At 41.0% G+C, this 15,684-nt stretch overlaps 1 protein-coding gene across 3 annotated transcripts in view; it reads right to left on the reverse strand.

The window, feature by feature from the left end:
* The window catches only part of WWC3 (WWC family member 3), a 98,967-nt gene extending 84,560 nt beyond the window's left edge, over positions 1-14,407 (reverse strand). For 2 of the 3 annotated variants that reach the window (XM_083854676.1, XM_083854675.1), the window contains exon 1: positions 14,187-14,405. In XM_083854676.1, coding sequence (XP_083710802.1) covers positions 14,187-14,392 — 206 coding nt within the window. In that variant the 5' untranslated portion in view covers positions 14,393-14,405. Of the gene's footprint in view, positions 1-14,186 lie in introns of all 3 variants that reach the window. The other variant, XM_083854677.1, reaches the window with a different exon arrangement.
* Between the last annotated feature and the right edge of the window lie 1,277 nt (positions 14,408-15,684).

Raw genomic sequence — 15,684 nt, forward strand, 5'->3', positions numbered from 1 at the left:
AAAATCTGTATTAGTACTGTATTCATAGCACAGATTTCCATCTTCTAAAAGAGGCAAAACCCCAACACTTAAACCCCCAAAAGCACAACACAGCTCATGTATTTTAAATTCTATGAAGTGTAGTACCTTAAAACATTCAAAAATTCTTTAACTAAAGTGCTCTCACAACTATTTTGAAATCATTCTTGTAAAATCTGGACAACTGACCATCTTCACTAATGAGACAGAAAAAAAAGTATTCCTAATTTGAGAAAGAAATCATAATAAAGGGGAACTAATTAACTTTTAACATCATGTACTAATACCACACTAAGGGTCTATTAGTATGTATAACATCTGTTTCTTTTCTTTACAGAAAACCCAGAAATATCTAGATATGAGTATCAGTATTAAGATTTTCATCAACTTTGAAAAATAATCTTCTGAGTACACACATAAAAGGGCAAAAGACAGAAAAAATGAGCACAGGATCTCAAAAGGTTTGCATTTTAAAGAACTGTATTCAGGGACTGGAGGGTAGGGAGAAAATCTCCACAGTCAGGACACTACCCATAGTTTCGGAGTGTCACAAACAGAACCAGAGTTTTGGACACAGGGTAATTTTTGTTTTAAAGAAAAGCCTTTTATAAACGTTCCACAGATTCTAAATGTAAAGAAAATAAACTTACAGTTGTGATTCGAGTAAAAAATGAACATGATTTTCTTTATCAAGTCACTTCATAAAGAATAAAACAAATATCTTAAGAACCATGTGGGCAAACAGTCATATGTGCAAAACCTCAAAAACTCCAGATGTTCACATACCAAACATAATTACCCCAAAGGAGATATTCCAGAAATTTATTACAGTATGTTTTAATGATAAAATGAGGCAGCTGTATTTTGAAACAACAAAACTTTTTAAAAATTCTCAACCCATTCCATGTCGGAAAAAAGAAATTACCAATATTCCCTTTCAGATACTTTTTCCAAAAGAAACAGGTAAGGGTCAAAAATCTTTGTACAAGTCAGAAAACAGAAAAAGAGAGAGAGTCTTTAACTCAAGAATCCAAACTGAGTCCCATCAATAGTAATGAAAGTGCATTATTGCCTTAGGGCTGTTTGGCAGGTTATGAAACAGAACAGAGGACACGTCTCACTCCCAGCAGGCAGATGTCCAGAGAACATCATCAGCTGCATCATCGCTGGAACCCAACAGAAGCCCTGAACAGGCACGGACAGATATATAAGATTACTCCCAGAAATAATTCCTCTAACACAATATTACAATAGAGTTCACTCTATATACGAGTATTGGTATTTCAATGGGAGAAATTTGCACAAATGAACTACTTTCCACAATAACTGGAGCTTTATTTAGAATTTCTTGAATATTGTGACAAATGTTATGAACACCAGTTTTTGCTGTTTTGTCTTTCATTAAGTAATTTTAAAAACTCCACCCTATAATCTGGTCTATCATTAAAACAGATTACATCTAAATTCTATGAAACGTTCAAGGTTTTTTAATATTTACTTCTGAGAAAACTTAAGACTTCTTTCTAAGCACACGATGCACTCCAAGAAGACTAAGTGTTCAGATATCAAAATCTATGTCAAAAGTTCCAAAAGCCATTTCTGGAAATTTATTAAAAATTAAGGTATGTGATAATTTCCTAAAAGGCCTTGAATACCTAAAAACAGATTCAGTACAGAGAGTAAAGACATTCTGGGTGACATTTACAGCCAATGACAGGAAATACTGCTATGACTTTTCTATAAAAACTGAACCCAACAAAAAAACACCACAAAACTAATCATGGCTCAGCAAACCTTCCATGGATCACGCCCCACAAGCATTTCTGAACTCCAACCTCCCAGATGTAAAATCAGAATTATGTTTACGAACAGAAGCACTTAGATTATAGCCATAAACAAATATTGTAAATGGTAAATTGCCTGAAATTTCAGATGATTGAATGACATGGTACAGATCATTCACATACTCCTTCCAACTCACTTGTGTTTGGATACTTGCTCATGGATTAAAAATGCTCTTTGCTCCAAAAGCCTTCAATCATATCCAACTGAATAAGTTTGTAACACTGCACCAAAAGCTCATGTAAGTACATACAGAAAACTACTAAAGAGGACATCCAGGCATTTACAAAGTAGCTTATTTTACAGTAAGAAAGTAATTCCTAGAACTGGAAATACAGTATCTTCATTGCACCATCAATCCATCAGAATCCAAGAGTCAGACTGATCATAAACCTCTTGACATTTTACTCCAAAAATAGGCTAAAGGGAAAGATTTTATTTAAACCAAAAATTAAAGGGTTTATTTCTTGGGGGGAAAATTGTAGCTATACTCTATTAAAAAAAAAAAAAACAAACAATGCAACCAACCCATAGAGAACAAACCAAAAAATACCAACTTAGCACTTTAATTCTGCTTAAGACAAGTATACAGGATTCAGCACTTAATTTTTTTCCTCAGTATCATCAGCTTCCTGAATAGGAACAATAATCACACTGCAGATCAATTCCAAGGAACTTAGCTGAAACTAGCCATTCACTAATATCAAAGAAAACAGTTCTTCAATTCAGCGCATTACAACGTTATAAGAAATCAAGAAGCTGTTTAGCTGAATCAGTACACAGGACTCAATATATAAAGATTATAAACGCAACGAAAACAAAAGAAAGGATGAAGACAAGTTCTAGGACCTCTCCTTCCATCTCTCTACATGCTCCCCTTGACTAAGGCAAAAGGCTTAAGCAACCTCTTATTTCTTGAACTCCTGTACACACTGTAGCCACTTTTAGCAGTGCAGATAACTGGAGAGTAGCTTCTTTCTGCAGTCCTGGCTATAAACAAAGACATTAAAATACTTGATCATGGATGCATTAGGGTGCATTTCCAAGGGCTGAGAACTGTGAAATGAAAAAGAAGTTTTCACAACAGATATTCCTCTTTATGACATGACATTTACTCCCAAAGCTCCCCTACAGACAACACAAAATGATGGCTAACCAGTCCAGATACAAAGTACAGCTGATAAAAAAATACCTAACCATTTTTAACTAAAATGCTTTTGCTTTCCTTTGGGGAAAAATTATTTCTTAAAACCTTTGTGAAATATGGAGATTTAGTTAAAACTATGGTTTTTGCCATACAGACAAGACAAAAGCATCAAAATCAAACTGCAATTAAGAAATAGGCTACAGTGGATTTTCAAAGTACTTTTGAAAAAAAGAAATTAGCCTCCAAAGCATTATCAAATGAAGAACATGTAAGCTCACAGGTGCAAGTCTATTGAGGCAAGGATTGTATCTGATTACTTGAGAGAAATCTCAAAGCACAAAACAAGCCCATAATTTCAAAGTGGCATTTTTAACCATCTTTCTGCAAGCTGGTACTAGTGAACATTTTTCTGAAAAAATAATTCTGTAATTTATCCCAACTGAGCAGCTACATTAGGCACAGAAGTAGTATTCAAATGCCTGTGCAGAGTCTTGAGCTCATGGTGCTTGTTTATCAGAAATCTCAGTACACTCATAACCACAAGAGCACCACTAGGCTTTCCCTTGAATAAACTATGAGCTGGCAGAAAAGCAAAAATAAGACAACTCAAACCAACACAGAGTAGCGTACACTTTTTTCAAATGTTGCCAATCAGTACACGGCATACAGCTGAAAACAAGCATATACAATATGAATATACATGGTTTTTAACCAAATTTTGACAAATTACCAATTGCATTTTCATCTAAAACCATTCCCTCCAATTTTATTTTTTTTAACTATACGAAGTAGAGGTCAGTTATGCTATCTCTAACAGATGATTGTCAGGTTAATTTGTGTTAATCACCAATTATACTATTAAAGGTTATTTAGACGCTACTAAAACTGACGTTTGATCCAACAGGCATGATGGTCATTAAATCAAATTTTCCTTGGGTTTTGTGGTTAACTTATTCTGGAGTTCAAGGATTTTTATCTAGGTGTCTTATCATATCTTTAATACTGTGATTCTTAGTCTTATCCAAAAGATGTAATCTGGGGGAAGCAAAAGACACACAAGTGTTCAAAGTCATTTCCAAACACGTGCGCTTCCTTCTCCATCTCCAAACTAACTCCATCTCCTACGCTGCCCCCTAAAAAAAAACCAAGGTAGTGTACTTTTTATTCTGTAATTCTGTTTTAAACACTCATAGAATTGCTGTCCAAGTCAAGTAACTTTGGACTGTATCCACCTTTGAGAAGTGGGTCACAATTTGTTTATGCTATAGAATTAGGTAATTATGAAGTACTTCAGCTGCCTTCACAAACATGGATAGGTCACTCTTTCTAAGAAAGTGTTGTACATTAAGGCTTTCTATAAGTCTTATTTTTAGCTGTTTAAACTGCAACCCAACATTAAATAAATCAATTTTGAAGTATTATGCATTTTCAACTTTGATACCAAACTTTGCATTTTGCCATAAAGAATCCTAAATACACTTTGTGCGAAAAAGTTTCAGCCTAAGTACAATATAAGTCAAAATAGTTTCAACACGATTCTCATAGATATTTCACCTTGAAAATAACTCTTTCAGAATGCTATGAAAGATTGCCTTTGATTCTCTGTTGCTGGTTCAAGGGTGTTGATATCGCTGCACTTTATTTTTGTCCCACTGCCAATTAAATATACTGAAATAGAAAAGTCTTTGAAAACAAAAATTAAAAAATGTAGTTGCTTTAGGTTTTGATATTTACTAACTCAGCCCTTGATGGCAACCAGCTCCTTCAGCCAAAGAGTGAACAGTACAGCACAGAACTGCCTTCATCCTGCAAACCACAAGGAGACCACCAAGCTCATCACTGGATGCAAAAGCCTTTCCTACTCCAGGAAATACCCACAGAAAAGTAGAGAAACAAACTGAGAAACATTACAGCTTATTTAATCATGCAACTTGTACCAAGAGCAAGCCTCTCCAGGTGGGTAGCAGTATTAAATAGCTGACTAGAAGGATTCAATCGGCTACTAAAGTCACAGATCACATCTTGCCAACCTTTTAGTACATTCTCATAGTATTAAGTCCAAATTAATTTTCCTATTTGGAACAGAATAAGAAATGATCAAGACCCTGTGGCATGGCAGAACAAAGCCTACGCTCCCATTCCTTGCCACTAATGACTAGTTAAGAACCGAAGGATTTATTCTCATGGAATAGGCTAGATTGCTATCAAGGAAAAAGAACACATCATCAGAGTCCCTGCTCCTCTCCATAAGGACAGACAAAAATCTTGTTCGTCTAATCCAAATATTACAACCTCCTCCTCTATGACCTGGCAATTTCCACCAGTACACATTCACCTCCCTTAAAAAATTCCCCAGACGCACTGTAAGGATCTTTTGACAAGTTCTCACTCCAAACACTGGTGATAAAACCACCTTTTAAGTCACCCAAATAGTTGCTCTGCGGTTTTTGTTGTTACCTTGACATGCCTTTTCATGCTCCATCCATTCCTCAGTCACACCCTACACTTTTACACCCGACTGAGATCTTCCTTGGAAGTGCTCCACTGTCAAGATCCTTTCCACATCTACTTGATCTTATACTCGCTTCCCTCACACACACTTCCCAAACCCACATCTGGTCCAATCCCCTCACACACCAACAACGTCAGCTATGGCAACACTCACCACTGACTTCACCAAGTCTTTAGTGTTTCCAAGCTGGTGATGATACCACAAGCTCAGTCCCCAAATCGGTTCTGCTACTTGCAGCTCTCTCACCTTCTAATAGCCACTTCGGTGCTGCTTCTCTAAAAAACTGACTCTGACACCTATTTTTCTTCTGTTGGCCTTTAAACATCCATCTTATGCCTGAAAACTGATTCCCTCATTTTAAAACGTAACTTGAAGCTTGCTTAGAGATGTGTTGCTTTACTATGGGAGTATTTTAAAAATCTGTAGTAAAGGCTGCCATTTACAAAGAGGACTTACTCAAAGAAGGTTTTAAACTGACTCATCACTTTTGCCTAATCCAATTCCTTATTGAATCAAACTTAATTGACATAAACCACTTAAATACCCATCTGCTCCAAAGGTTAAGTCAGCTCAGGGAACTAAACCAGCTGAACACTACCCTTCCCCAAAAAAGAGACATGAAATACTGCACAGGGTTGGGGTTTTCTTTTAATTTTTCTCACTGCAAGGTCAGAGAAGCAAGGGTACCAGTGCAAGAGAGGGGTGAGACCATGTGGTTTGGCAGGGAGGACATTACTGGTTTTGGCAGCAGTGAATTATTAGCTCAAGAGTGCTGTATTGCCAAACCTTGCTGAGCGTGCTCCCTGCCCTCCCACAGCAAGCAACGAGGTAGGAAAAATACCTAGAGCGTGTTTTCTCTAGCATGCTTCTTTCAACCAGAAACAAGTTGAAGATTACTTAAAAGCTGCAATACTGGCTGACTTTGCTGGTGAATGTGAACTGTCACATCTGCAGCAGATAAGATATTCAGGAAGTTCTATTTTTAACTGTAGGCAGAAAAGTATTAGTTTTATTTTTTTCAACAATGCTGAAATGAACGAAATAGTTCAGTCTGGCCTCACATACAGCTTTACAAAGCTGTATGTTCCAACAAACAACACAAAAATATAAACCAACATTACATTTAACAGGCACCTCTGTGAAACTTGTTAACAGGGCTCTACTATAGATAAGTTTCTAGGTTTTTTTATTGCCTACAAGTCATTTGTTCTTATGTTTACATAGTGTTGTCACTATATTTATATTTGCTAAAAACATTAAGTTGTTATCTCTTGCACTAATCACTAGAATCCAAGGCTAAATAGGATTTTTTTTCTCTGAATAATAAAACTTAAATCCCAGCCCTAGCCTTCTGACATTTCAAATCTTGCACTCTCACATGTGCAGATCCTGAAAAGCAGAGACTTCCCTCCTCACAACCTTTAGAAGATACACTAATTTAAAAACCCACTTTTTCTTTTCCCAATGCCTGGTGCAGTTTAATTACAATAAATACAACCACTATGTCTATACCAACTCAGATGCACACTAATTTATATATATAAAAATAGCAAAGTAGCTTCTCTGACAGTTTCAAGCATGGACAAGTTCCAACAGATCAAGGTTTCTCAGTCTGCAAGACCCAATATGTGAGTCAATACCATGTCACAGAACCCTTCAAGAAACAGCCCTGATAACACGTGCCACCCATCACATTGCTGTAACACACTCAAGGCACAACTGCTAATTTAATCTTTTCTAGCATGCACACAAATACAATAAGGCAGGTGTCTATATTACATATCTAATTGCTGAAAATACTTCCATTAAGAGGTAAAAGCTACACACACACAAAACCTCCTTCACCTTCAACAAAATGTCAAGAAGCTTAACAGTGGTGGGTTTTTTGTTAATGAGGTTTCTGTGGCTCAATAGATGTTTTGATGCTTTAGCACACATGCATTAGGTCTTGAAATTTTATGCAGACTAAGACAGATTTTTCAAAGGATACGTATTTTAACTAGAAAGAAACCAATTAAATAAACCATAAATCACTATTATTGTACTATAAGGAAAACCTTTCATCTTAGGAAGGATCAGTGGATGCCTTCTACCTCTACTTTTCAAGACACTGAAAAACTATTAAAAACATTTATAATACTCAGTGACTAGAAACGTAGCACTCATTTGTAACAATGCTAAATTGCAAGAAAGCATGAATGCTCACTTCATACAGGCACTGCTTTTCCAGCAGCAATATAAATCTGAATAGAAATTAGGTTACTTTTTAAAAACATTTAAATCAAAGAGCTGAGATCAAGGGAGGAGGGGGGGGAATAGTAACTTAGAAGGATTTACCATCAATGAGCTGGTTAACATTGTAACATGTTAACAACTAATCAGAATCTAACCAATCAAACAAAAGACTCAGCTTGAATAGCATACTTAATACCAAGAAACATTAATTCTAGGATGCTTGTGTCTTCATTCACTGGTAATCATAAACATTTTCATAGGATTCATGCATAATATGAAGTTAAATATCTGAAAGGCAGAGAAGTAGATCTAGCATGGCATATATATGCAAAGCTATCAAAACAGATGTCAGCTACAGCATGCCCTTAAAAATATTACTGAATTAGTCTGAGCAAGAGCTAAAGTACAAATATGTGCAGATTTCCCAGACAGGCTCAGGGCACTGCAGCCCTTTCTCAACATTGCTGCAGCATGTATTCCCAGTCACATGCCAGGAGAGCAGTCTACACAGCAGCACAGCTTTCCCTTCCACACTGTGGCTGCATCCAGGCTCGACATTTACAAAGTAAATTCAAAACATCTGGATCTCAAGTACTGTTTTATATTCAATGCTTCTTACATAAATTCTATCAAGTCCACTGTATTGCCAACTTGAGGTAATCAAACAGTGCAACTGCAGTGACCCAGATGCCTGAAGGAAGTAAGGAGGATAAATAGGATTTCTTCCTTCCTGGGTGCATAAAGAGAAACAACCAAATAGAGCAGCTCTCCACTTTCTAATGAAAGGATGGCTGCTCTGCCAAACTTTATGAGATATACTTAGATATATGTATTTTATATACAGGTCAAACAGTGTATCATGCAATGGAGGCAGTAAAATTGATGGTCATAAACAATGAGACTTCAAATTAATTAATGAGACTTAAATTGGGCAAAAAATCAAGTAATTTCACCTAGAGAGTAAAAGAATGGAAAAACTACTCTGACATCTAATATCTACTACTATTAAAAACATAGCACATTTCTGGTTTTAACTTCTGACTATCAGATGCTACTACAAATCTACCAAAGAGAAGAGTTCTAAAGTCTCTGGCATCATCTCTTTTTATGAACAATACTCAAATCACTTCTTAAACACCTCTTCAACTGAATAAATCCAACTTTTTCCGCTCATGGGAGAGCATATTTTCCAGATCTATCCTCATTCAACAAATCTTTTTTTTTTCATTTCCAAGCTTCTTCATCTCTTACGAGCTTGGTAACAACAGCCTGGAAACCAACTCTATAAAATCACAACCAAATTAGTATTTCAACAGTTCTACTCCACTTTAAACATTTTCAAATAATCACTTCCAGAAATACATTTCTGTACCTTACAGGTTTCATTTTATGCTTTATATTAACAACCTGCATCACAGTCAACTACAGCATATGATTTAAATTTGTCCAGTCATTGAAATATTTTCTGAGAGAAGACTGAAGTAATGATCAACAATCACTCGGTTTTCTTCCCATTCCACAAATGGCATTAGCTCAAAACAAAACGATGAGTTGACAGAGTTGAACATCAAAATACAACAAACAGGAAGTAGACAAGAAAAGTCTGAAAACACATACAAACCTGAAGACGATGTTCAAAAATGGCAGTGGTACTAACTATACTGTTGCCTTCATCTTTCTGATGTTCTGGAATAGAAGTATTTGAATTCTAATAATGAATGTCACTAATTGCAACTCTCAGTATAGGGGTTTAAGGCAGACCCAGAAAATGCTGCTTTTGAAAAACATTTAATGCTTCTTATGATTGTCTTTGGATTGCTGAATACTGTCAACTGTACAGATAAATTCCAATACTCTAGGAAATATTCACTTGCCTTGACAAAGAGACCACTGACTCTCTAACCTTATCACGTGGCAGCATGTCAAAAGATCCTTTGCCTCACTAAAGGCCCATCTTCCAATTTGGGCAAAAAACTTCACAAGCAATTCTCATCACTTTACAGCTCTCCCATCTGCCCTTAGAGATGCTCCTCTACATGTATCAAATAAGTCAAGAAAACCTATGAGAAAATAATTTGTCAGTAAAAATGCTCTTTTAATACAAAACAAGCAGTAGCTAAGGGACTTTAAGTCTGGAATTTTCTAGATTTGAATATCTGGCATGAATATGTTTTTTATTTAGGCTTCTTACTTACAACTTCTTTTTCCTTTATAAAGCCAGTCTGGGGAAAGAGAAATCACATTATGCAGCATCATATCAGCATGTGTTTGAACACCTTGCTGTGCCACTTGCCATAACAGAGGAAGCAACAGTTGTAGCAGACTGTCTCACCTAACAGGAGAAGTCAACTAACTGGGTAATACAAATGCTAGCTAAAATCAAATAAATTACGAGAATAAGGAGTCCTGAAATAGTTCAGCAAAAAGTAGTCAGCACTTCTGGACTTTCCTGCCCAGTACTCACACATTTTCTACTCTGCCCTCCTAACAACAGACACCTGCCTAGTGACTTTACCAAGGTGAATCCTTGTTTTAAACCCATTAGTCTTTCCTGCTTATTTCCAGTCTCTACAATTACTTTCAATAATCTCCTTGTTCCCCATATCTTACATTTCTCGACCCCCATACTCACAGCTCACACATGGTTCTTATATTTCACCTTCCAGTCATCTTCCCTTCTTCACCTAGAATTTGCATGCTGCCTCTCGTGGTATTTTCTCACCCTGAAGATTCCTCCTCCTCTTGCGTTCCCTTTTTTCCCTCAGGGTTCCCTGTACAGCCAAGAAAAGAGCTGACACCCTCACACCCTGAACCCTCACCAGACCAGTTTCTCCTTACCTGTTTCTCCCTGCTCTACTGGTTTTCAGTCCAGTTCCCCTACTTTTTTCTTCCCATACTTCAAGTGCCATCCACCTTCTCCCTAGCCCTAGCTCCTGACTGCTTTGCTTTCAAAACCTACCAAATCTCCCTCCTTCTCTGTCAAATTCCAAGGCCAACCCCATGTGATCCCATACTCCTTGCTCTGTATGTCTCAATGTCTGCTCCATAGCTTGTTCTAACCCACCTCTTCTACAAGGCCAGGGTTTTCCTCCTGTGCTCACATCATTCAGCTATCAGGCCTCAGAATTAGGATGCTAATGAGGACATAGAACAGAAAAACTCTCCAGTCCCAGCAGTCCATGTTGCAGGAAGTTACTTGCAGCTGTTAAAACCAAGCCCATACTGATTTTTTTAAAATTCCTCCCCAACTGGTCCAAATGGGTGATTTCTTCATGCAAAAACACTCCTACACCTTTTAAGTTTAAAATCCTCACTCCAAAAGAACATGATTCAAAATTCTAAACATCCAGGACAACTCATATTAAGAAGCTGAACGACTCTCTCTTCTCTAGTTATTCAAAAAAACCCCCGTATTTTAGGTGAAGTTTCCATATACAGCAAATCTAGCAAGACTCATGAGATTGGAAAGCTTTTGCCAAACTCCAAGAATTTTGTCTAAGCTCTAATCACTTGAAAACAGTCTTCTAACAAGCAGTAACAGTAGTAAGATCTCTGGTGCCATAAGGATCATCAATATCAACCACAAACAGTCAGTCTTTTATAAATTAATTTACAATCCTGTTACTGAACAGAATCTCAGTGTAGCAAGTACTATGCAAACACAAGATAAAAAGGCAGTTCTCTGCCTTGAAGAATTTACAATCTATTAAGATAAAAGACGACTACTACCACAAGATGAAAACACGCACTGAATGGCTCCCTCCTGAGATCTACAGGATCTGCTAAAGAACCATCCACAATCTGTTCATTACACACAATCCACACAGAGCAACACAGTATCTTCCTGAGCCTAACCACTAATTTGATACTAAGGATAACACCCTTCTCAAATCTGCTCATTTTATCACTCTTCTACCTCTTTTTTCTTACCACAGAAAATCCCTGTAAGTATCCACTTCTGAGTCCTTTTTTTTTTTTTTTTTCTTTCTCAGTCTCTATTATTCTTACTTGCCTTCCTTACCTCATCATCTTCTCTTTCCTGAACTCCAAAATCCTTTATAGAGCACTTCTCCAATTAGGATTTCTTTGTCTTTTTGGCTTCAATGGGAAAAACAATGGGGGAGGGAAATTTGTTTTGTTTTGTGGTGGGATTTTTAATTGAATAATTATTTCAAATAAAATTCACTAACCAAACTATACAAAAGGCTCAGAAATCTCAGGGGGACCTGAAAAGAAAAACAAAAAACGAACTACTGAGTGCCAGCTAAATGGAAAGCGGAGCCTGTGGAGATGCTTAGAGACTACTAGCCATAGGAAAGCTTGGAAGTGCTGATTCTCAGAGCCCTTGACCAAGTGAAGCACGGCCTGAGGTCTCATAGCTTTGTCCAATTCCTCCTGGGCAGAAATAAAACCACCCAAACACAGAAAGGGGGGCTGAACTCTGTCACTCTATGCCTAACTCATAATGCTGAAGTACATATGACACAAGTAGGTTATTCTACCCACTACTTAAACCACTTTTTGCAAAAATACATCTTCAATACCACTTCACTGCTGCTCTTACCTTTCTTTCCCAAACTTCCTCAGAAAACAACTACCTTGATCCTTTCCTACTTTGCTGCTGCTTATGGGAATTTGAATAGCTGCAATGAAACCCAAAAAGACTGGTCACTTTCCACCATGCAAAACCCAAACAGGTCACTAAAATAACAGCAGTATTCTCAAAGAGATACTAACTCAGCAGTCCTGCTACTTGAATTCTGTACAAACTACTGATAACACGCTCACGAAAACATCATTTCTTTTCTATCTGCTCCAATGCAAATGTCTCGATCTCTGCTCCATAGCCTGCTCTTGCCCAATGTGAAAAATAGATCTAAGTTTAAACCTTGGAGTGAAATACTTAGACAAAATTTCAAGCAACGTGTGGCATTTCAATTATTTCTTCCAAACATGGAGCCATAATTTTAGCAATACTACGTAAGTTGAACAGTAACTCAATTTTAACACTGTAGTAAAAGGCTAAATCTTTTCTGTTATTGTCTGTATAGAAGATCATATAGAAAACATAACCACACACTCTCTGAAAGTAAATGGAAAGGATGAGACGCAGAGAAGCAGCAGACATCGATTACCTCTACAACACGGTATTAGAAGTAACCCAACTACGTGTACGTGCATTCTGACATACAAAAGGTGTGCTATCTAAAGTCTATTAATAAATACTCAGCATCTCAGGAAAAAAATATGTGCATGCATAAGTACGTCCATATAATGAGACAAAACATCTTGATCCGGTAGGTAAATATTTAGGCCATTTAAACAATTATGCATTGTCGTGCAAAACGACAGGAATCTCTCAAATTACTACAGTCTTTAACCCAGACTGTGCTTAAATGTTTCTGTGGCCTGCTTAACATTCCAGGCATACTTCTGGCAAGGTAGCTCTGGCTGAGGTTCAAACTGTCCTTGTCCAACTTTCACTTACTATAAAAACATTGTTTAATATAGAAAAGCATACACAGAGACATATGTTTCTTATTTCGCAGACACCTAAAATACTGACACTTGTGTTCACTAACTCCGCGTGGAAATTTTTAGGCGACCGCTTTTGAACCGAGGCCGTCTTTAACCGGGCAGCGCCCGCAACAGAGCCCACGCTCCCACCAGATTCCAGCTACGACGCTTAAATGCTGCTTATAAGGCATTTCTGCTAAAAGCCGTAAGCCCTGCCCGTATTTATTCTCCCTAAGTGAGAAGAAAAGGCCTAACCCTGTCTCCCCACGCAGCGCCGGGCCGTGCAGACGCTGTCCCGAACACCACGCAGCTGCAGATTTTTGCTGCTAATTTGCAGCAGACCGCGTATTTGTCAAATTAAGTGCAGGAATTTCCCGGTTTGCTTACCTCCACGCAGCGTTATCTTTTATGAGGAGGTAATCTACCAAATTACTCCAGCATGCCTCCAGCCTGCTGCTGCCAATTAGTTCAGCCCGGCTAATAAATCAGGATGGCCAAGGCTGGGTTACAGCGGGGCTGCCCCGGTACGCGAGGGGTACAAACCATAAACACCGGCGGTGTCAGCGCTCTGCCTCCCCATCTCCCCCCGCACCGAGACAGCGCTTAGTCCGAGCACCCACCGCGGGGATGTGGGGGGCAGAAAGCCTCTTTTTTATTTTTTTTTTCTGGATCAGATTTAACAATTACCACTGCCGACAAACCCACCAGCGCGGGGCTAGAGGCTCTGCCCCAGGCTGGGCCGCGGAGGCCGGAGTGAGGGAGCCCCGGGCCCGGAGCCCCCGAGCGCCCCGCGGCCGCGGCCCCGCCGCCCACACCCTCCCGCCGGCCCGGACGGGGGAAGGAAAATGTCGCCGATGGGCCAGGCCCCGGCTGAACGGGGCTCAGGCCCTCTTTCCCCCCGGATCTCCCTCGTACCTGTCCCGGGGGTCGATCCACGAGGTCTGCCGGGTGTTGTGGTCGATGTAAAAGACTCGCCCGTCGAAGTCCCTCGCCTCCTCCCAGCCGGCGGGCAGCGGCAGCTCCGAGCTCTCCCGGCCCCGCTGCCCGCCCGCCGCCGGCCCGCCGCCCTGTCCCGCCGCCTGCTGCTGCCGCCGCCGCCGCCCGCCGCTCAGCCACGGCATGGCCGCTCCGCCGCCGGGCCGCCGCCGCCCTGCTCCGGCCGAAAGCCGCTCCCCGCCCGCCGCCGGGGCAGCTCCAGTCCCGCCCGGGCCGCGGCCGCCCGCCGCCTCCTCCTCCTCTTCCTCCTCCAGCACTAACAGGCGGCCCCGCGGGGAGCGGGACTCGGGCGGCTCCGGCTGCGCCGCGCCGAGCTCATCCTCCCCCGCGCCAGCCCCGCTCCGAGCCGGGACCAGCCCCGCCGCGCTTCCTAACCCCGCCCGGGACCTGCCCCGCACCGCCCCGGCTCCCAGCCCCCGATCTCGGCCCGAGCGCCCCCGCCCCGCCGGTCAGCAGCGCCCCGCCGCCGCCGCCGCCCGCCGCCCGGCGCCTGCCCCGGCCATCTTCCCTCCCTCCCTCCGCCCCGCCCGGCCGTTCCCACGCCGCGGAGCCCGCCCGCCCCGGCCGCTCGCGGGGCACGGGGGAGGCAGCGGGCCCGGCCCGGCCGCACCCCGCGCCGCGGAAGCCGGGCCCAGACCCAGACACGTCGGCTCTAGGCGAGGGCGGCTGCCTTCCGCCCCGGGCCCGGGCCGGGGGAAGCAGCTGAGGCCCCGCCGGGGCCCGTCCTGTCCGGCCTCGGGGCCTGTGCTCCGCCTCGGCCCGTGCGGGGCCGCGGGGAATGAAGGAAAAGAGGAGCCGTGCCCGGCCCTCGCTGGGCCATCCATTTTCCGCTGCCCGCCAGAAACGCCTCGGAGGTCCTGAGCAATCTCGATGTGCACAGGGACAAGGGAAAGGGATGGGGTCCAGTGCAGAGGCACAAAATACGTTGGTGGAGAGGTCCTGGAGACCACACGAGTCACGGAGATCATGTTGTGTCCATGGTTAGATGAGGGAGGGTGGAAAATTATACACATTTGGTTTGCTTGACATCTGAACTTGGTCCCTTAACGCCATTCTGTAGAGCAGAAAGCAGCAAGCTGTATCTGATTTGAGCCTGCTGGAGAGCACGACACAGAGTTCCAGCTATCATCTAGAAGTAACCTCCACAAAACTTTGTTAAAACGGGGTTAAAAACTGGCATGTGGGGCTCTGTGCCTTGGAAGGATGCTGCCTTCAGCTAAACCTTTAAAAATCTGGACATAAAGATTAACATTAAAATAAGTAGGCTAAGCTTCTGAAAACTAGGAACAGGGTTAACAATATAGTCTCAAACAACCTTAACTCAGCCCCTTGAAATTGGCAATACCCTGCCAGGGATTATATTGCAATTTCAATTATGTTTCACTTGCATTCACCGTTTTAAATTACATCTCTAGGA

The sequence above is a fragment of the Zosterops lateralis genome, assembly GCF_965231275.1.
Source record: "Zosterops lateralis genome assembly, chromosome: 2".
Taxonomy (NCBI): Eukaryota; Metazoa; Chordata; class Aves; order Passeriformes; family Zosteropidae; genus Zosterops; species Zosterops lateralis.